Source organism: Pantherophis guttatus, chromosome 4 (genome assembly GCF_059756535.1).
Source record: "Pantherophis guttatus breed Tessera chromosome 4, ASM5975653v1, whole genome shotgun sequence".
Lineage (NCBI taxonomy): Eukaryota > Metazoa > Chordata > Lepidosauria > Squamata > Colubridae > Pantherophis > Pantherophis guttatus.
The window spans coordinates 27,799,749-27,822,735 of NC_142066.1; the positions used below are offsets into that span (position 1 = coordinate 27,799,749).

The 22,987-nt window shown below is 43.0% G+C and overlaps 1 protein-coding gene across 4 annotated transcripts in view; it reads left to right on the plus strand.

Moving 5' to 3' along the window:
• Positions 1-19,055, plus strand: part of DBP (D-box binding PAR bZIP transcription factor) — a 34,881-nt gene extending 15,826 nt beyond the window's left edge. For 3 of the 4 annotated variants that reach the window (XM_087891837.1, XM_034419549.3, XM_034419548.3), the window contains 3 exons: positions 1,666-2,001; positions 8,295-8,515; positions 17,392-19,055. In XM_087891837.1, the coding sequence (XP_087747963.1) occupies positions 1,666-2,001; positions 8,295-8,515; positions 17,392-17,607 (773 nt within the window). In that variant the 3' untranslated portion in view covers positions 17,608-19,055. Of the gene's footprint in view, positions 1-793; positions 886-1,665; positions 2,002-8,294; positions 8,516-17,391 lie in introns of all 4 variants that reach the window. The other variant, XM_034419550.3, reaches the window with a different exon arrangement.
• Positions 19,056-22,987: the final 3,932 nt, after the last annotated feature.

Genomic DNA, 22,987 nt, shown 5'->3' on the forward strand with positions numbered 1-22,987 from the left:
AATAGATAGATAGATAGAGGCAGGCAGGCAGGCAGGCAGGATAGATAGATAGATAGATAGATAGATAGATAGATAGATAGATAGATAGATACAGGCAGGCAGGGAGGCAGGCAGTTAGATTAAATAGATAGATAGATAGAGGCAGGCAGACAGGCAGGCAGGCAGGCAGGATAGATAGATAGATACAGGCAGGCAGATAGATTAGATAGATAGATAGATAGATAGATAGATAGATAGATAGATAGATAGATAGATAGATAGATGCAGGCAGGCAGGCAGGCAGGCAGGCAGATGGATTAGATAGATAGATAGATAGATAGATAGATAGATAGATAGATAGATAGATACAGGCAGGCAGGGAGGCAGGCAGTTAGATTAAATAGATAGATAGAGGCAGGCAGGCAGGCAGGCAGGCAGGATAGATAGATAGATACAGGCAGGCAGATAGATTAGATAGATAGATAGATAGATAGATAGATAGATAGATAGATAGATAGATAGATAGATGCAGGTAGGTAGGTAGGTAGGTAGGTAGGTAGGTAGGTAGGTAGATAGATAGATAGATAGATAGATAGATAGATAGATAGATAGATAGATGCAGGCAGGCAGGCAGGCAGGCAGGCAGATGGATTAGATAGATAGATAGATAGATAGATAGATAGATAGATAGATGCAGATAGATAGATAGATAGATAGATAGATAGATAGATAGATAGATAGATAGAATAGATTCATAAAAGTTGGAAGAGACCTTATAGGTCATCTAATCCAACCCTCCCCCCCGCCCAAGCAGGAGACCTATACCATTTCTAACAGATGGCAGTCCAGTCTCTTCCCTTGTTGAAAGCCTCCAGTGATGAAGCTCCCACAACTTCTGAAGGCAAGGTTAGAGAACTATAAATGGAATTGGAGCTAAACATTTTAACGTTCTGGAGTTGGAAGATGATGAGGTTTAATGTTTTCTGTTTTAAAAAAGGAAAAACTTTTGGTTTGGGAAAGGCCCTTATCATTGCTAAAGGCATTTTGAATTCCCTTTGAACTGAATTTTCCTTTAAAACAGGGGTGGGGAACAATGGCCCTTTTATGATTTTGTGGACTTCAATTCCCAGAATTCTACTGGCTCAGGAATTCTGGGAGTTGAAGTCCACAAGTTATAAAAGGGCCATAGTTCCCCATCTCTTCTTTGACTGAACATCTTAAATATGCGTAGCTGTAATTTATATTCATTCATTGTTTTCCCTTTCCTCTTTACATTAGGTCCTTCTTTTTTTAATTATAAGCTGCTTTGGCCAGATAACGGCCCTTGTCCCTTTACAGTACAAAATTTAAGCTGCAATGTGTGGTATTTCGGGGAAACAATTATTAATTCATTAACTAACTATTCTTCTTGTCCAAGTCCACTTTGTTTTAAAAAGACTTTTATGTATGACTTTGGCACAAGCTTTGCAGTTTCCTTAAGCATCTTATCTCAAGATTTACCACCTTCAGCCTTCTCCTCGCAGCATGAGCAAACTCTGGTCTAATTTTCCAGTTAATTGCCTGTCTTGTTTTTGATCGCATTTCAGTAGATTCCTATTCTTAGATCATACACATCGCACACACACCTTGTTCTTTAACCTGCGTTTCTCCCTTTTGCCCTCCCCTGCTGCTTCTGTTCCATTGCAGGTGTGATCAAAGACAAGGAACGTAAAATGGAGGATGATCTCAGCGTCTCAAGACCTGGGCACTGTGCATATCTGGGCTCCCTGCTGTGGGAACGCACCTTGCCCTACAATGAGATTGAATACGTCGACTTGGATGAATTTTTGCTGGAAAATGGTTTGCCCCCAAGTCCAGCCCATCAGTCCTATTCCCCAAGCAGCCAGCCCACCGCCTCACCTTCCAGCGGGGTAGTGGTAGATCTTAGTCGGCCGGCTTCTTGTGCATCATCATCTTCAGTCTGTTCTTCATCTGGTGAAGGTCTAGTCGGCAGTGATTATGATCAAAACTGCAGCAAGACAGGTAAATTTGGCTGTACATTGAGCAAGAAGATGGTGTGTGTGTGGGGGGGGAGATGAAAACGTAGTGATTGGCTCCTGCTTTTGGGATGAGATTTGTAAGAGAACTATAAGAATCTCTGTTTAACTCTTTCCCAAAGTCTGTTTTTTCTATAGAAGAGAGTATTTGAAGCTCAGGGTTGAACTGTGGGGTCCTTGTTACTCCCTGAGCTGGTTTTTTTTTCTTGCAGGCATTTCATTACCCAACCAGGTAAAATATGCACTGATGGTATTACCTAGTTGGGTAATGAAATGTCTGAAAGAAACCACCAAGCTTCGAGAGCATCAAGAATCCCAGTCTGGGTTTTTTCCCTTCAGCTTTCAAATATTTTAGCTGTCACATCCAGCACACACTGATTGTAGGCCTAAAACCATAGATGGCCACACAAATATTCGTTGATAGTATTATAAAGAACACCATTAGAAAGCTAGGGTGCAAATTAGAGTTGCATTGCTATATGCTTTGCTTTGTTTTCCTTTTGCGGTGTCTCTATATCAGGGGTGGGGTACGATGGCCCCTTGTGGACTTCAACTCCCAGAATTCCTGAGCCATCATGGCTGTCTCAGGAATTCTGGGAGTTGAAGTCCACAAATCATCAAGGGGCCATCGTACCCCACCCTTGCTCTATGGGATAACAAGAAAGCATAATTTAAACTTGTCCTTTGAAGTTGTAAAAGGGGCAAAGTCATATTGTAATTTATATTTTATTTAAAGACACAAAAACTTGGGGACCTTGTGTGTAACAAAGCATTCTTTATACAAAAATAGATTGATTTGCAATGAAAGAGCAGCAAAAGAGAGGAGTATGTGTAGGTTTTTCCCCCCAGTTAGACAATTTTTCTTTTCTGAATCATTCCTTCCAAGCTACTTTTCTTCCTGTGGCTAAATCTGTATGAAGACAAAAGAACAGTGCAAAAGTGCATTTTTTCTTCCTTCTGCTCCAGATCTCAATTTTAGCCCCCTATTTTGACCCTTGTGCTAAGTGTACTCTTGTAGGTCCTATTTGACTAGCTCTTACTTTCTTTAAAAAGAAAGTTATTTTAAAATTATCACAAATAAATTTATTCTTGGATTATTAACAAAAAAACTCAGGTGCTTTTTTCTTCAAAAGACAATTGGACTGCTTTTTTCCTTGAGAAAGAAGAAGAAAAAAGTTTTGCTTCCCATCTAAGAAGCTTCATCAGTTCTGATAGTGGGGGGAATGGAAAAATAGGTTCATCAGAACTGATGAAGCTTCTTGGATGAGAAGCAAAACATTTTCTCCCCCTCCCCCTTCTTCTTCCTTAAGGAAAACACAACCCAGTTGCCTTTTGAAAGGGAAAAAAACACCTTTGAGACAATAATAGGTTCCTCTTACCTCCGCTACCAGTTTGGAACTGGGTCCACCCATGCTCGCTTCGCTTGCACGCGGACTTCCTGCGCATATGCAGAGCGTCTGTGATGTCATCCAGGTGGGTGGACGGAGCCTCCCGCCGCCACCATTACTGGTTCTCAACTATGACATAGTTGTTCTCATAGACAACTATGACCTGGATGACTGAGAATCTCCAGATAGATAACTGCAGAAAGACTATTCTTTGAAACATGGTGTATTATGCAGGCTTAGCAGTGGTGTGGAGGTGATAAAAAAAATTATTTTAGCACCCTCACTGGGTTAGAGAGGGGAAGGAAGGCAGTTTCGTGTTCCTCCCTAATTGTGGCAAGAATTATCAGTTTCATCTCCTCCTAATTGCAAATAGTTTTCAGTCCCACTTTCTGGTTGTGGTGGCAGTGACAGCCTTCTCCTGGCTGCTGAGAAGTCCAACCTCTCATTCCTACCCTAGTTTTCACATGCCAAATACAGACTGATAACGCAAAGAATTGTGCACTACTAGCACACATAGTGCACCTAGGAAAGAATGTTATTTTTAATCCCATCCTGATTTGTATTCTCTACCTGTTGGAAGTTTTAGAATTTCAGAGAAGTTTGGAGCTTCTCTGCGGTTGTGGAGAATTGTGGAGAGGACCAGAAAACAGATTTTATGGAATAGTCTAAAGGCAACTAAAATGCAATGTTCTGAAAATAAGCTTATCCTGACTTGATCAAAAATTCACAGCGGTCTTCATCAATGTGTGGACTTCAGCTTCCAAAATTCCCAGTCACAGAATTTTAATTATAGATATTGCAAGGAATTCTGGGAGATGAAGTCCATACAGCTAGAGATACACCTGGGGAGAAGTGATCCAATGGATGAAAATCCCATGTTATAATAAAATTGATATATTAAAAGAGTACATGGAATGGGATGGAGATTTAAGATAATTTACAACAGTAAAAACATTGCAAATGAATGCATATACTCAACTTTATTATTACTTTAACAGTCTTTCTGGCTTTGGTATGTCTGAGAAGTTTGAGTTTTGAATATTGTGTTCAATCCCCATGCTGAAAACAATAACTTCTAAACTTCAATTTCTTTGTCTGGATTTGCACAACATGCTAAGTTTGGTTAGTTTTAACCTTGTTTAGGGCTTTGGTGGAAGGATTAGCATGTTGTACAGGTCCATCCTGTTTGAATAGTTTATGGTTCAGCAACATTAGAAAATGGATTAATTCAGTAAACCAAATGCAAACCCCACCTCAGAGTGATAATAATAGTGTTTTTAACCATTTCTGACTGAGCCTTGTTCTGATTCCCAACAGAAAGGTGGAGTGTGTGGATTTTTTAAAAAACAGAATAATAAGAAGTTCGTGTTGGATAATATTTAGAAAGCAATTCTGAATATTGCTTTTTGGCTTCCATTTAGAAGTGTGATAGTTGAGAAGTTGGAGGAAGTTTACAGAGCTTTGGATGGAAAACTGGTGATTGCAGTTATGGTGAAAAATATCAAGAGTGCAAGTTAGTGGGGATGAATTGATTCCATCCACAGTGTTTGGGGGTCCTTGGAGGATATGCAACACCAGAAGTGTGATCTATAGCAGTGTTTCTTAACCTCAGCAACTTTAAGCTGTGTGGACTTCATTTCCCAGAATTCCTTCAGTTCCCAGCATAGCTGACTAGGGGATCCTGGGAATTAAAGTCCGCACAGCTTAAAGTTGTTAAGGTTGAGAGACACTGCTCTAGAGTCATTCTTAGACCAATGGTGCTCCAGGTTGATTTGCACATCAGTAATGTTTTGATCACATCAGACAATATCATCAGTAGGGTGCAAAAGTGATGTAATTAAACTGATGTTCAAGATAATGCAGGTTTTCAAGTGAATTTCTAATTCCTATATTTGATAAATGTATATGGTCCCTCTCAAGACTTGATGGTACATCAGCCCTCCCTATCTCCCACTACCTCCCATAAAGTTTCTTCTCAGTTATGATCCTTCGCTTTCTCTAACTTGATTAGCTCAATGTTAATTGGATTAACATTTCTGAATCCTCCACCTCTTCCTTGTAAGATGTAAGCTGGATTCTCATAACACACTAAAACTCCATGGAGTTTGGTGACCCAGCATGGAAAGAAAATTCAGCCATGATCTTATCCTATTGTATGCCACCGGGCCATCACATTATGCCATAAAGTTTTAATTCTTTGAGCACATTGTGTGAAATGAACACAGAGATTGTTTTATTCATCCAGATTTATTAGTCGGTGAATCTAAGACCACTGCAAATATTTTTCTCTTTTATTTAAATCTAAAGAAAGAAAGTAACTGGAGCTCTTATATCTGGGGTGAGGGGGGTGCAGGGGGGAATCCAAAACTTTAAATACAGATTGCCTCCCCTCTCTAGATGTTCTTACATTTAAGTCACCCCGTCCTTCAAAAACTCTGTGGGATCCTTTGTGCTCTCTGAGCTTGGTGGTTTTCTTACAGATTTTTCATTACCAAACTAGGTAACATCATTAATGCTCTAACGATATCACCTAGTTTGACAGTGAAACATCTGCAAAAAAAATCACCAAGATCGGAGAGCATCAAGGACCATGCAAGTCAACCCCAAACTATGAATATTCTCTTCTATCTAAAAACTCTTCTGCCTTCCAGGAAGCATGGAATCCTGATATTTACCCTGTACCCCACATCCTTCCCCACCCCTCTTGTTGCTTTATCAGCTATGTTAGCATTTCTGTATATCAACAAGCCTCCATTTAAAAAACAGAAAAGCCTCTCCTTTGCATGAACACTGCCCCATAACTTGGGGATCCTAGATGTAAGGTCTTTGCTTCCGTGGGTGAAGCTTTCCCCTTTCTTGAACATTAACTGTGGGTCTCTTCCCCCCACGTTTGAATGTGTGTGCACGTGTCCTGGAGTAGAGGCCCAGCCCTAGCGTGCCAGGAGGCTGCAGGGAATCCCGTGTTACTGGTGTGCGAGAGCCCTGTGTCAACCACGCCCGCTCGGAAAGGCCCAGTCTCGTGTCTGTGCACGGAGCTTCCTGCTTTCGCTCACGTTTCTCACCCTGCCTCTGCGAACACATGTCGCTCGTCTGGGCTCTGCGCTCATCGCTCCTGCCAGCTGGCAGCCTGCCCCTTCCTCGGCGCAGGGCGGGGCAAGCGGGCACGTGGGGCTGCGGTGTGAGGCAGGCGGGCAGGGCCTCTCCAGGAGTGCCTGTGTGGCTCTCCCAGCGGGCAGGTTCCCACAAGGGGCCAGCAGCAGGGGCTTGCAAAGCGGGGCGGGATAGCCGTGGGGCTCTCCTCCAAAGGGAGGTGGGTGGAGCACTCCAGCAGGGCGGTCATTTGGGGTCTTCTAGGGGGAGGAGATTAGAAGGGATGATTGGCAGATGTCTGGGGGAGGGGGGAAACCATGGTACCTGGGGTTCTCCAACAGGCAGGAGCACCTGAGTTCCTTGGCTCTATTACAGTAGCAGGGAAAAAGACAGCATTACTTTGTTTACAGAGAAGGAGGAGATAGAGATGGTTTGCTAACAAGAAAAAGCTTGAATGCTGATGGGGAAAATGTGGGCTAGAACAGGAAATGGAGGATAAGTGCAAAAGGGACTTTTGGATCCAGGATGGATCTTAGCAGCTGATTGAGTTGCAGGTTGTTGTTGGTGGTGAGCATTTAAAACTGCACGTTATAATTTATGAAGGTTATATTGCTTTGTGACCTGCATTTTGAGCTCAGGTTCTAGATCCTAAATCTTGAGAAAGAGGGAGAAGGTACCAGGAAATTTGGAGTTAGGAAGTCCGGGGGGGGGCGGAATGGTGTTCCAGATTGGGGACTTGGGGAAGAGTGAAAGATTAGGAGGATTGTCAAGATATATTGAATCCCTGTTTTTTGGCAAGTGCTCTCATCATCCATTGCACAGGGGCGTTTCAACATTGCACAACTCCAAGCCATCTCTGATTCTGCTAGCCACAAAATGACCTTCTCCTTCCCTGCCACATTCCCTGATTTCTGCAGGCAGGGTAACTTAATAAGCTTTTAAAGCAGCGTTTCTCCATCTTAACAGCTTTAAGAGTTGTGGACTTCAACTCCCAGAATTCTGGCTGGGGAATTCTGGGAATTGAAGTCCATGCCTCTTAAAGTTGTTGAGGTGCAAAAACAGTCTTTTAAATCAACCATCCCTCAATTTGGGGTTGCCAGAACAAGTTTGCCCCTGTGACCTTTCTCTGATTGTTTCTTAGGCCCTATCAGGCACGGAGTGCTCCAGAAAATCAATCTCTACTTAAACAGGGTTGTTTAACCTGCATAAATTCCCCAGCCCCTTTGCATGCCTCTAATCCTTGTGGTCTGCGCTGTTGGCTCAGGAGCACTTAAATGTATTGGGTTACTCTCAGTGGTGAAATTCAAATTTTTTTTACTACCAGTTCTGTGGGCGTGGCTTGGTGGGCGTAGTGTGGCTTGGTGGGCATGGCAGGGGAAAGATACTGCAAAATCCCCATTCCCTCCCCATTCCTGGGAGAAGGATACTGCAAAATCCCCATTCCCTCCCCATTCCTGGGAGAAGGATACTGCAAAATCCCCATTCCCTCCCCATTCCTGGGGGAAGGATACTGCAAAATCTCCATTTCCACCCACTCTGGGGCCAGCCAGAGGTTGTATTTGCTGGTTCTCCAAACTACTCAAAATTTCTGCTACCGGTTCTCCAGAAGCTGCTGGAGGTTCTGGAGAACCTGGTTGCTCTCCACAATATCTTTTAATCCCTTTCTTAAAGAGTTGAAGTGCACCGAGAAGCAAAAGGGTTGGTTGGATATATGTTCATCAGGAAGCAGTAGGGGACCAGCAGGTAACTTTTGTTGGTGCTTTGTGCAAAATTCACCCGCCTTCTTCCTTATCTGCCACAGGTCCTATCACGCCAGTATCCCGAAGCACACCCAGCCCGGTAGACCCTGAGGCTGTGGAGGTCCTCATGAACTTTGACCCTGACCCTGCTGATTTGGCATTGTCCAGCATTCCAGGCCACGAGACCTTTGACCCTCGCAAGCATCGGTTCTCAGAAGAGGAGCTTAAGCCCCAGCCGATCATGAAAAAGGCCCGGAAAATACAGGTTCCTGATGATCAGAAGGTGAGCTGGGAACAAGGATAGGCTGCTGCTTTGGGGTTCAGAGGACTTTTGCTTTCATTTTCTCATCCTTCACGTGGTTGAAATAGCTTGGATGTTTCTTTAAGGAAGGGAGTATAGTATTCAGATAAAGAGAGAACAAAGTTACTCACAAACTAGTACAAAGTTACTCACAAACCAGACAATAAAAACAAGACCATAAACAGTTTTATGTGTTCATTGCACGTATAATAAATTCTTTGCCGTTGCATATAATAAGTGCTGCGCAGTTGGTTGAAAATGATTTAGGAGGAGGAGTTTAGATCTAGCGCAAGCCCAACACTTAACGTGTAGTCCTTTTATGACTGGTTCATTTAACAACAGTTTGAAGTTATGATGGCCTTAGGGAAAAAAGGAGGTACGACTGGTCCTTGAAGTTATGACCATCACATCACTCTTGTGGTCACATGATCACAATTTGGTGCTTGGCAGCCAGCTTGCATTTATGACTGCTGCAGTCCTGCAGTCACATGATCACGATTTGAAATCTTCCTAGTTAGCTTCTGACAAGCAAAGTCAGTTGGGGAAACTGGATTTGCTTAACAACCAAGTGATTCATTCAGTGGCCATATGATTCACTTTAGAAAATTAGACTGGACTGGACTGGACTAGAATAGAATAGAATAGGAATAGAATAGAATAGAATAGAAATAGAAATAGAATAGAATAGAATAGAATAGAATAGAATAGAATAGAATAGAATAGAATAGAATAGAATAGAATAGAATAGAATAGAATAGAATAGAATGGATCTTGGAGGTCTTCTAATCCTCTGGAAGCCATATTTTAACTTTGAGTCTTCAGGCCTGCCAGAATTTCTACTGTGAGAAAATGGGAGGGGGGATTGCATGGAGTAGGTGATATGTAGTAGTCTAAACAACATTCTTTCCAGAAAGTCAAGGCCACTGTAACCGGCAGCTGCGATGAAATAACTGAATAGAATAGAAAAACAGAGTTGGAAGGGACCTTGGAAATCTTCTAATCCATCCCCCGCCCCCATACCATTCTGGACAAACGGTCCAATCTCTTCTTAAAAACTTGCAGTGTTGGAACATCCACAACTTCTGAAGGCAAGCTCTTCCACTGATTAATTGTTCCAACTGTCAGGAAATCCCTCCTTAGTTCTAGGTTGCTTCTCTCCTTGCTGAGTTTCCATTCATCGCTTCTTGTCCTCCCTTCAGGTGCTTTGGATAATAGGTTGACCCCCTCTTCTTTGTGGCAGCCCCTGAAATATTAGAACTGCTATCATGTCACCCCTTCTTATAAACTAGACATAACCAATTCTAGTAAAAACGGATCTGATCACTTAATGACTCACTTAACAACTACATCGCTTAGTGACTGAAATTTTGGTTCCAGTTGTGGATGTTAAGTCAAAGTCTACCTGTATGACCTTTTTTAGGCTAAAAAGAAAATACATGGTTTAATGAACAGCAGAGAGGTGCTCTGCTGGTCGGGTTAGGTCTGAGTATTTTCAAAATGTCCATGGCCCTAAACACAGGGAGATGAAAACGGAATGCTTAGGTTCCCCCTCGTTTTTTCTCTTCACAACAATGAGGCTAAAAATAGGAATGAATCTCAGGGAAGCTTTATGGTAGAATGAGGATTTTAACTCCCATCTTCCTAGTTCTTTCCCTCCATGGTTTTACAATGGTGTGGGGAAGGGGAGCTGGAGAGAATGATACAGGAAGAATGAGAATTTTTACAAGTGGTTTAACAGAGGTGGAAGGGACCTTGCAGGTCATCTAGTCCAACCCCCTACCCAAGCAGGAGACCCTACATCTGCCTCTACCTAGGATGGAACTCACAACCTCCTGATTGTGAGGCAAGAGCTCCACCTCTAGTCAGACACCTTGAAGCAGGGTCTCCAAACTCCCAGGCCACAGACCAGACCAGTGGGGGTGGCCTGTTAGGAACTAGGCCGCACAAGCAGTGGGCAAGCAAGCAAGCAACGCTTTATCTGCGCATGGACAGGATCTGGGTTGCATGTAAAACCATCCTCTCCCTCCCCCGCCCCCACCCCTAAATCAGTGGAAAAATTGTCTTCCACAAAACTGGTGCCAGAAAAGTTCTGGCTGCCTTGAAGGATTTCACTTGTTATTCATTTGGTTGCTTTTCCCAAGCTGGGGTCCCTATCAATCAGTGGTGGGTTGCTACTGGTTCTACCCGGTTCGGGAGAGCCGGTAGTGGAAATCTTCATAGGAGAGCGAACCGGTTTGCTCTGAATGTCAGTTGGGCCCTCCCCCGCCCCCATGCTATACCTACCTTTATTTTATTTGTTTGTTTTTAGGCAGCTGTAAGGCGCGGCAGGGGATTGCCATGCCTCAGCTGTTTTTTTTCTCAATGCGCTTGCGCAAAGCGCAAGTTCGGCGTGCGTGCGAGCGAAGCTGGCATGCGCGCGGCAATCACACCCAAAGTGCATGCGCGATGCGAACCTGTGTTAAAACTGATTAGAACCCACCACTGCTACGAATGATGTATATATATTTTGACTCTCAGAATGCCTTTGTTAGCATTTGTTTCTTTATTGATTTATAACTCACTGTTATAAATCTTATAAAACTGTTCAGAAAACCTGAAGCAGCTTCATGTCCCTTGCAGAGATGGGATTCAAATTCCGGATCTACCGGTTTGCTATCGGTAGCGCACGGCGCTTCTGCACATACACAGAGGGTTTTTGATGACATTTGGGTGGGTGGGTGGGTGGAGCCTCCCACTGCCGCCACTATCGTTTCGCCAGAACTTGGGCAAACAGGTATAAACCCTCCCCTGGTCCCTTGCTAACAATTCTGAGTTGCATCTTGCACATCTGCAGGCCGTGTTGAAGAAAGATTGGATATTGGATATTTAGTGCCGCTGAGTCCAATTCTCTGCTCAACGCAGGAAACCAGATTAAGGCTTCCTCGGTGGAGAGGTTTTCAGCTTCTGCTTGAATGCATCTGTGAAGGAAAACACACCATCTCCAGGCGTGCTATTCTACTACCAAAGTGCTCTTAGATGTTTGTTTCTAATCTACAAAGCCTTCTTGCAATGTACAATCTAGCATTCCATATTCTGCTGTTCTGGTCATGCATGACATCCTTGAAAGTATTTGCACAAGGTTGTCCTATCTCCACTGTGCTCCGTCTTCCGTTCTGTCTTTATAGGACTTGGTTTCTTCTCCCAGGATCACATTCATTGATCTTTTCCAAACCAGTTGGTTTGGTTTCACTGTTTTTTTTTTCTCCCCAAGTGCAACGTGCCCTTGAAGAACTGGCTGCAAATTTGATTGGGGAATCTGACCTGTGTAGGATGTAGTGAAACTATTAGTTGTGTAATGTGAAAATAATCCTCCTTGGCATTCCCCTAATCTTACAAGGAAGCTAGAATCAAATAAGTAAAATAAATTCAGAAAAGCTTGTTCTTGAAGTAGCCATCTTGACTTCAGGTAATTATTGCATTGTTTTCAGGGCGTTTATAGATCAGTCACTTTATGATTGCTAGAATTTTCCCATCTATCAGTGACAGGTTTGTGACTTCTTAGATCCTCCTTTCCCTCTTTTTTGAAGACGGATAATGTTTGTGCTTCCTCAATCACTAAATCACTTCTCCAGGGTTCGTCAAAGGTTCAACCAGACCATCAACAAATTTCTTCAGTACCGTAGAATGCTATTTATCTGGCTGTAGAGACTGAAACTCATTCGAGGGAAAGATGCATTCTTTTCCAGACGTGTGTGATATTTGGTTACAGAGTGGAAAAGGCGCTATTGGATCCAATACAGGTGTATTCAGAATTTTTCCTGGGCTGGGAGATTTTTTTTTGAGTTGGGAACATAGCGACAAGGAGTCCAGGTAAAAGAATCAAGGGGCTGCCCACAGTTAGAGCAAGTAACACCTGCTCTGTAACATGTTTTCTGCTTTAGAGCCAAATACTGCAGGCTACAGGTAATCCTCAATTTACGACCGACGGGTTGGCAATTCTTCAAAGTTAGAATGGACCCCTCCCTCAAAAGGTACTTTAAACGCAGTTTCAAAATTCCAGCAGCCACCGCGCCCCCCCCGTCACATGTCACACTTGGAAACTGGCCCATATCATGACCACAATTTATTGTTTTTGCCAGTAAACACAACCCATTGGAAACAATGAGTTCACTTAATGACTGTGACATTTGCTTAACAACTGCAGCGTTCACTTAGTCACCATGGCTGTTGCTTAGTGACTGCAGCATTTGTTTAATGACCACAACAAAAAGATTGTAAAATTCTACACGGTCCTGGGGTGACCTGCTTAACGGTCAGCATGACTTAACAATGGTAACTCTGGGCTCAATTATGGCTGTAAATTGAGGAGTATCTGTAATTCCTTGCTTTATCTCAGTCCTGTTCCTTCATTTCAGCTTCTCAAATTAGAGAAGACAGTGTCAAAATAGAAGTTGAGTGGGCCTGTTTTTTTATTTGTTACCTGTTATCAATTTACCATTTCTGCTCAGCTCCTTAATTTACTGTACAGATAGTCCTCAACTTACAACAATTCACTTAGTGACTGTTCAAAGTTACAATGGTACTGGAAAAAGTTGACTTATGACCATTTTTCACACATATGACCATTGCAGCATTCCCATGATCATGTGATTTATATTCGGATGCTTGATTCATATTTATGACCATTGCAGTGTCCCAGGATCATGCGATCCCCTTTTGCAACCTTCTGACAAGCAAAGTCAATGAGGAAACCAGATTCACTTAACAGCTAATTTAATGTTACTAATTTAACAACTGCAGTAATTCACTTAAGAAATGTGGCAAGAAAAATCATAAAATGGGGCAAAACTTACATAACAAATTTCTCACTTAACATAAATTTTGGGCTCAATTGTGGTTCTAAGTTGAGGACTACCTGTATCTTCTTTTTTTATTCTGTATTTATCTAAAAAGGTTCTTATTTATTATTTCTAGCATTCTTCATCTACTCGGCTCTTTCTTTTAGTTCTATTTCCTAGCACTTTTTCTAGTATTCTGGGTTATCTGCCTATAATGTTTCATTTTTGCTTTTCAAATGGTTGCTAAACTTTCCTTCTACTCTTTGAAAGAGAATATTGCCAGGAAGACAAAGTAGGAAGCTTTGCAGAATTTCCAGCAGATACTGGACTAACTAAACTCCCCATCAGTGCCACTTCACACTTCTTGGCAAAATCTGCCACTCATTTGCATGGATGGATTACTTTTTTGTCTGGCACCACTGAAAGGTTATTGAATGGAGATTCTTCCTCAGCTGAAACCCTGTCTTGGACTCCAGCTCTCTCTCTCTCTCTCTCTCTTTTTTATCCAGGGTAGTCCAATACATTGCATGCCCATCAGGTTAGGAAGTCGTGACGCATGAACTAAAGCAGATTCTTTCAAACTTGGAAGCTTTAAGATGTGTAGATTTCAGCTCCCAGAATTCCTCAGCTCTTCGCATTGCCTGTTTTCCCTTGAGGTTTTCACCTCTGGGTTATTAGCTACAAACTTTTCTCCTCGGCTGGCCCTCCGCCAGTCTTTCGCCCCGGCACAATGGCCACAGCCACTCCCTCCTAGGCGTTTCGCCGCAGCCCATACACACAAGGAGGTTTCGTCCTAAGTTTTTCGACACCTGGGACAGTTAGGGCCCAACAAATCAGCTAGAGGGAGAAGGAAGGAAGGAACAGCCTTAGTGAAATGGGAGGGAGAAGGAGGGAGAAGTGGGGGGTGGGGCTTCCACCTCTGGTTTTTTTTTCCGAGAGAAGGCCAGATATTCAAATCGCTAACTAATGACAATGAATAATTTATGGCATTGATTCCCACCCCCCAAAAAAGGGGGAGAGATGTTGGCAAACATCCCATTCGAGATTTAGAAAGGAAGAAAAGGAAATTGTAAAAGCACTCCGTTCCTGCTTCTGCCTGTTCCCCCAGTTCAAAGGGAAGCATTCCTGTTTGTTTGTTTTTTTGTTTTTTTTGCAAGGGGAAGAGTTAGTTACAATTAATTTCTTAACCAAAAGCAACAGATAGTAGCGCTTCCTAAGGAGAACTTGGAGAGATTCATGTTTAGGAAAAATCCCTTTCAGACAAGGCAGCTATCAAAGATCTGATAGACACAAAGGATGACTGTGTGTTTTGTTGAGGGAAAATGTCAAGTGGCATATCACCAAGGTTAGATCCTGCGTTGTTCAAAATATTTGTAACTGTCTAGAATGAGAGGTTAGAAAAAAGCAATTATCATATTTGTAGATAATAAATATATGAGAGATAGCAAATGCTTTAGAGGGCAATATCAAGATTCAAGGGCATCTTGAAAAATTGGGGAAATGGGCAGAAACAAGCACAATTAATTTTAACTGGGACAGAAGTAAAATCTTTCATTCATGTAGGAAAAAACAAAGATTTGGTTATAGCAAATAGTGTTTGTGTGTGTGTCTGTGAGTGTGCTTGTGTGCTCCTGAGCAGACACCCTAACTTAGATTTTACATCTTCCTGCAACAGACAGATTCCTTTCTTCGCAGTGTTTATCTTTTGTTATGTTTTCCCTCCTTTTGTCTTCCTAATTGGCCACTTATTTGGTCCCCTATTAACAGCACAAAAGGTGTGTGGTATGCCAAGTTGTAACACACACACACACCATCCCCATCCCCTCCTGCACAAAGGTCTCCGGAGGAGAAGAACAGACAAACAAACTGAAGCGCTACTATCTGTTCTTTTGGTTAAAAAATTAATTGCAACTAACTCTTCCCCTTGCAAAAAATTAAAAAAAAAAACACCAGGAGTGCTTCCCTTTGAACTGGGGGAACGAGCAGGGGCGGGAACAAGTGCTTTTACAATTTCCTTTTCTTCCTTTCTAAATCTTGAATGGGATGCTTGCCAACATCTCTCCCCCTTTTTTTGGGGTGGGAATCAATGCCGTAAATTATTCATTGTCATTAGTTAGCGATTGGAATATCTGGCCTGAAAAGAGTTTTTTCCTTGTCTCGAAAAAAAAGCCAGAGGTGTCCCCCCCACTTCTCCCTCCTTTTCTCTCCCATTTCACTAAGGCTGTTCCTTCCTTCCTTCCTTCCCCCTCTAGCTGATTTGTTGGGCCCTAACTGTCCCAGGTGTCAAAAAACCTAGGACAAAACCTCCTTCTGTGTATGGGCTGCAGCAAAGCGCCTGGGAGGGAGTGGCCGTGGCCATTGTGCTGGGGCGAAAGACTGGCAGAAGGACAGCCAAGGAGAAAAGTTTGTGGCTAATAACCCAGAGGCAAAAGCCTCAAGGCAAAACAGGCAAGGTGAAGAGACCGAACCGAAAAGTTCCATTCCGTCTAAACAGAGATCCCACTGTTTTTTGCAGGACAGGAATCATCTTTAGGGGGTTAGTTGAAGGGTACACTTCTAACAGTAGGCAGGGCCAGGGTGAAAATGGAGATTTGTTTTAATTATTTTCAGTTAATACCGTAATTCCCTTGTAGTTAACAATGTTCTTATCACAAATGCTCTGCGATTCTTTGACTTAGATATTAGAGGCTTTGCTTATGAAAATTACTTGTGCTAGTTGTATCATCCCTGATTAATATGACATCAATCCTATGTTCCTGTAAGATATTATGTCAAAAGAACTAAAACCCACATGATGGTTTAATTTGATGGATGTATAAACACAATTTGACAAGGTTGCAGCTAAATCCCCAATACACTGAATCACAAAAGCACACTAACAAAAGCAGAGAGCCAGGTAGCTTCCCCAAAGACTTGTTGAGTAACTGGTGTTATATAGCACACTATCTAAAGCTAATTTTATTTTTCTACTGTGGCTGAAATTTGGGTTATCTGTACAAATTTGATTGTGAAGCTGAAGGCCATATTCAGATTTCTCTCAATTAAATAATTTATAGCCTATCTTTATTATTTTTACAAATAACTCAAGTGACAAACATAATATTCCTTCCTCCTCCTATTTTCTGCACAATAATAACCCTGCAAGGTGGGCTGGGCATTCAGAGAGAGAGAATGGCCAAGAGTCCCACAGGCAGCTTTCATGCCTAACACAGGATTAGAACTCACAACTTCCTGGTGATTGGCCTAAAGTCACCCAGCCGGCTTCCATAGCTAAAGCAAGACTAGAACTCACAGTCACCTGGTTTCTAGGCTGGGGTCTTTACCACCAGACCAAACTAACTCCCCTATATTCAAAAGGAGTGAATATTTGTATCAAAAGTTGGAGGGAGTGGTGCAGTGGCCTAGAGGTGGAGCTCTCGCCTCACGATCAGGAGGCTATGAGTTCAATCCTAGATAGAGGCAGATATTTCTTTCTCTGGGCACACTGAGCATGTATCTGCTGAACAAAAAACTCCACATTGGCGACAGGAAGGGCATCTGGCCACTAAACACTCTGCTAGCTCCATTCAGTTGCCCAGATTCCACCCAACAAGGGATTATGGGGTCATTAAAAGATGATGATGATGATTTGTATCAGAAGTGGGAATTTGTACCCAAAGTGGGTGTGCTCACTATAGCTATCAGTCTCTTTTTTAAGGTGCCTGCCATCAACAAGATCAGCAAGAGTGCCTGCCCCAGATGATCCAAACACAGCACTTCTTTACTTGGAAAGATCATTTTAAAATCCATATAAAACCCTCTGCCAACTGCATGCAGCTGGTAGAGGATTGGGCACTCCCAGTTGCTTTTCCTAGTGTTGTTTGGCTCATAAAAGTAAAGCAATGTATTTTTATTCTGCATACGAACATTTAAGTGATGCAGAGCCTTGTGGGAAATTGTCAAAATTATCTAGTGTGCAATACTTACGTGATACTTCCTTTTACATGTCACTTTTTTTTTCTTTCCCTCTCCCTGCCCCCGTCTTTTTCACGTTGCGCCCAGGATGAAAAATATTGGAACAGGCGGTACAAGAACAATGAGGCAGCAAAACGCTCAAGAGACGCTCGCCGCCTGAAAGAGAATCAAATCACTGTTCGGGCGGCTTTTTTGGAGAAGGAGAACGCCGTCCTTCGCCAAGAAGTGGCCAATATCCGCCAGGAACTAACCCGCTACCGCAGCATCCTCTCTAAATATGAATCTCAGCACGGTACCTTGTAAAACCCACAGCAGGGCGCTGTGCTCTTCTCCAAGATCCCGCCACCGAGGTGGTAGGGCCACCCTGGTTTTTCAACCCAGACCCCCTGTCTTCCCAAACCAGGCAAACAAATAATCCAACGACAGATGTTTGGAACGAGGGACAGGTCTGCGGTGAGCACGTTCCACCTGCAGGGACTAACCATGATTCTGGGTGCACAAAGGAGAGTTCCTAGGTGGGCATGGCCCACCCCTCACCCAGAACAGGACAGCAGCCAAGATGTTGAACTGGGCATAGTAGATACCTGGAAGACACAAGGGCTCTGTAGCACGTTGGAAGATGTATTGCACACACTAACACATACATGTGCACGCACGTTCTCTCTACACCTGTATTTTAGGGTTTGGCTTGTAGGTGAACTCTCGATCCAAAGGGCAATTCAACCAGAGACCATAACGTCTGCAAGCCACTGTTCTGTGTGGCATTTGGATGGGACTTGGATATGGATGACCCAGGAGCTCTTTAGGCAGATCTCGGTGCCTAGGCTCAGTCACACAAATAGTTTTTTTTTTGTTTTTTTCAGCAGATGATTGCACACAAGTTTAAACTCTTTCTCATTTCATCCATCGACTGTGGGGTTACAATTAAGGGACAGGCAAGCCAGCTACAAAAGTGGATGTGATATCCAGGTTTTCTGGGCTCATCCCTACCACTATGACTTTACATGCCCCTCTCGAAGACGCCTCGAAGTCTTGGACACCCTGAATGGAAAATCCTTTTTGAGATTAGTAACCATCAAGACTCTTCTGTCTATAGAACGCCAAATTAAATCAAACGGGTTGCTCACTCATTTTATTTCCACACTTGGCCGAAGGGGACTTTACATCTGATGGCAAAGCTAGGAGTCCTTACTTTTAATTGTTACAGTTATATTATTCTCTCTGTTTTTAGTTAAAAGAGGCAAGTGACTGCATCTGTTTCCTCCTAGCACTGCCCAGTGTAGTGTCATGTGTACAGAAATGATAAAACATGAGACCTCATTTGTGTCCCTTCTAAATATGAAATCTATATAAATACATACACACACATAGATATATATAGATACATATATATATTCAGTTTCGTTTCATCTCTTCTTTTGTAAAACAGAAAATGTGTGGTTGCTATGTGTGTGTGTATATATGTGTATATACACGCAGCCACATTCACTCCAAGCAAGATTTATGAGATTAAACTATGTTCTTCTATTAAGGGAAGAATGGTTCTTTCGTTCAGAAAGGGAATGCTGGACAAACATGTTTAAAAATCTCCTTTGGAGAGATTCCTAATCTTTTTAATTTTCCATGTAACAGTGTTGTTAAGAACTTTTGGAGAGGGGTGGATGGCAGTCCCCCCCCCAACCCTCCCAAAAGATGTTTACAATTATATGCTACAAGCAATGAGGAATAAAGGAAGATGGGATTTTACAAAATACAATCACTAAATAAATTTTCTGTCTCTGTTCACATACCTGTCTGTAGATGTAATGCAGACATACACATGAGATAGTTCCTTTGTGCTGTATCAGCTTCTATTTTTATAGGCCGGGCCATTTTTGGCTTTGGATCAAACAACCACTTTCCTTTTTGTTTTGTTTTTTTAATTTTACAATTCCCTTTCTATAAAGGTTGGTGGAGGCTGTTTATACGCATGGGAGAGAACGTGAACAAGGAAAGCAACTTTTCTGTAATAAGAGCATCTTGAAAGATTTACATATAATGTTGTCACATACTGGTAAGCCTTGCACTTAATGACCATAATTGAGCCCAAGATTGAGCGGCCTTTGGTGCTCTCTAAGTTTGGTTGTTTTCTTGTAGACGTTCCCTTGCCCAAATGAAGTAACATCATCAGTGCTGATAATGTTACCTACTTTGGGTAATGAAACGTCTGTAAGAAAACAAACTCAGAGAGCACCAAAGACCCCTCAATACCATGATTTGCATGATTCTGATCTTTGTAGATAAATGGCTTATGTAGCAGTATTTCATTAAATGCATGGAATAAAGGCAAATGCAGGGTATTATGTAAGACACAGAAGTTCCACTGCTTAAAAGTTGTTGCCTCCTGAATGCTTCCCATTATCCTAAAATATAGCAACGCTGGCTAAAACTTATAAGAGATCCAGCATTATCTGTAGGGCCAAAAGTTCCTTAACCCAAGTTATAGGTTGGTGGAAATCCTACTTGAGACTCGACAGAGGTGTCCTGATCTCTGGAAAAATCCAACCTCTCCCAGTTTGTGGCATTTGTTAGGCAAGTAGAAGGACAATGGAGATGGAGAACGGAGATGGATGGAGATGGAGAACGGAGATGTAGTTGTACAGCAGAAGTAAAGCCAGACAAGGTCGATCAGATCAAATCTTGAATAGAAGGCCATTGCAAGCCCACACCCATTCTGTGGGGACATATCCCACAATATAATAATATACAGGTAATCCTCGATTTAGGACCTCAATTGTGCCCAAGATTTCTGTTAAAGTGAGACATTCGTTAAGTGAGTTTTGGCCTGTTTTGTGACCTTTCTTGCCTCGGTTGTTAAGTGAATCACTGCAGTTGATAAGTTAGTAACCCAGTTGTTAAATGAATATGGCTTCCCCAGTTACTTGATCAGTCTCCATCCATCACTTCTTGTCCTATTCTCTGGTGGATTAGAGAACAGAATATAATAACAGAATTGGAAGGGACCTTGGAGGTCTTCTATTCAACCCCTTGCTTAGGTCAGGAGAGCTTATATCATCCTGATCAAATGGCTGTCCAATCTCTTCTTGGAAACCTCCAGTGATGGAGCACCAACGACTTCTGGGAAGGAAGTCGTTGCACTGATTAATTGTTCCAATTTCTCCTTAGTTCTAGGTTGCTTCTCTCCTTGATTGGTGCCAATTTAACCCCCTGGAAAATCTTCCCCCAAGATTTTACATAACAAACGTGAGAAGTTATTCCACGAACCCCTTTGTAATGCCATGTATATTTTCTCTTTTCCTACTCCCTCTTCTCCTCCAGATCTCTCGGTGGGAGCTTCGTCTCCCTGCCCAGACAGATCTGGAGGGTTGGGGGTGGGGGGCAGGTTGGAGGAAAAAGTTTGATTCCCCCACCCACACCTTTGGACACCACAATGATTATAAATATGAACCAGTTGCTAAGCATCGGCATTTTGATCCCATGAGCCTGGGAATGTTGCAAAGGTCGTAACGGTGAAAAGTGGTCGTAAGTCATTTTTTTCAATGCCATTGTAACTGAACAGTCACTACGAGATAAATTGAGGACTACCTGTATAGAAGTGACCTTGGGAGATGAGAGAGGGGGAAGGGATGCTGCCTAAGGAAAACTCAGATATGTCCACAGCTGCATAATGGGCAGAGAAAAAGAAAGGAATTTCCTTCTCAGCTGTAAAAGTGACGGGGGAAAATTGTATTTTCAGATTTGATGTCAACTTTGCCAGATCAGTTAATTCTACTTTATTGTAACAGAATCTTGCAAGTCTGACTGTCAGGGTTCCAAGTAACACCCCCAACGAAATCAAACTCCGAGGCTTGAAGTTCCTCAAAGCTAACTTTTATTAGGGATGTCATATTGGCACATCTGAGAAAATCCGAATCTGAAAGCTTCCAGGTTTTCCTCACCCACAAGAGAGTTCAAGACCTTGCCCACATCTCCCACATGTCCGCACAGCTCCAATCAGTTCTTTCCTGAACAGAAGACATCCTCCAATTTCTTCTTTGCACAGCTGCCGGACACCATGGCCTTGAACGTCTCTTAGAGAAGTTTGTTATGGCTTTCTCTACTTCACTCATGCAATCCCCCCTCCCAACTTCCCATGATATGCTTGTGGCAGGCCTGGATCCTCAAGGCACACAGGTAATATGGCTTCCAGGCATGACAGGCGGCTCCCTCTCAGAAGAGACACGTGTCCTGTAAAGAAAATAACGTTTGGGTGAGTTATTCACATTTAACCACCCCTCCACCTCCCACGGGGACCCTTTGGCTTGTCCAGGTATTTATCATGGAATTATTTAATCAGTCTATCTGCTTGGACGTTCCAGCTTTTTACCCAGATGGCGTCAGACAAAAGGTACCCTTTCCATTGTATTAGATATTGTAACTGATCTCTACATTTTGGAGTCTAATATCCTCTTTATCTCATAATGGGTCTCTCCTTCCACCACAATGGGGGGATGAGGTGGTTGAGTCTGGGGTCTTACATTAGTTCCAACAGATCGTTTCAGCAAACTACAATGAAGACTCCACCTGGTGGCCACCTGGTTTGACTCTTGGTGATAACTTGGGTGGCCAACTGCAAATAGGGAGGGATTAGGGCGTGGACCGCTTTCTCTCGGCAGCTGTCAATTTGAGGCTTTCTTGAGAGCGCCTCTGCCAACACGTTTTTCCCTGCTGGTATGTATCTCAGTTCGAACTTGAAACGTTTGAAGTATTGAGCCCAGCGGACGTACTTGGGGGGCAATTTCCTGGGTGTCTTTAGGGCCACTAGGTTCTTGTGGTCCATCCAAACCTTGAAAGGCTCCTTGCTGCCTTCCAGGAAGTGTCTCTAAGTGAGTAACACCCATCAAATGGCATAAGCCTCTTTCTCCCAAATGGCCCATCGCCTCTCTGTATCATTAAGTTTCTTGGATATGTAGGCACATGGTAGCAACTGCCCCTTGGGGTTCCTTTGCAGGAGTACTGCAGCCACTGCCACCTTGCTGGCATCGGCTTGGACAATGAATTGCCGCTCTGGGTCTGGATGTTGCAGGATTGGTTCTTGGACTAACAGTCTTTTCAGTTTTTCAAAAGCCTTCTGGCATTCCATTGTCCACATGAGTGGCTGCGATGGCTTTGGTTTTGTTGGTGGGGACCCCGTCTTTAACAGTTCGGTTAGGGGCAGCGCCACCTCTGCAAAAGCCTAAATGAATTGCCTATAGAAGTCAGCGAACCCCAGGAAGCTTTGGAGCTGTTTTCGGGTGCTTGGGGGTTGCCAATCCAAAACAGCTTTAACTTTGCTTGCGTCCATCTCTATCCCGTCACTAGAAATCTGGTATCCTATGATATCAGATTTCCAGAGTCTTATGAAACTCGCACTTTGACAGCTTTGCGTAGAGTTTGGCAGCGAGCAGTTTTTTCAGCAGCTGCCAGATGAACTTTACGTGTTCTTCCAGCATTTCGCTGAATATGAGAATATCGTCCAAGTAGACCAAAACCCTCTTGTATAGGTGCTCATGCAGAATCTCATTAGTAAACTGCATGAAGACTGCAGTGGCCCCCTGAAATGGCATCACTTTGAATTGGAAGCTACCAAGCGGGCAGTTGAATGTGGTTTTCCATGCATCCCCCTCCCTAATCTGTATATGGTAGTAGGCTTCCCTCAAGTCCA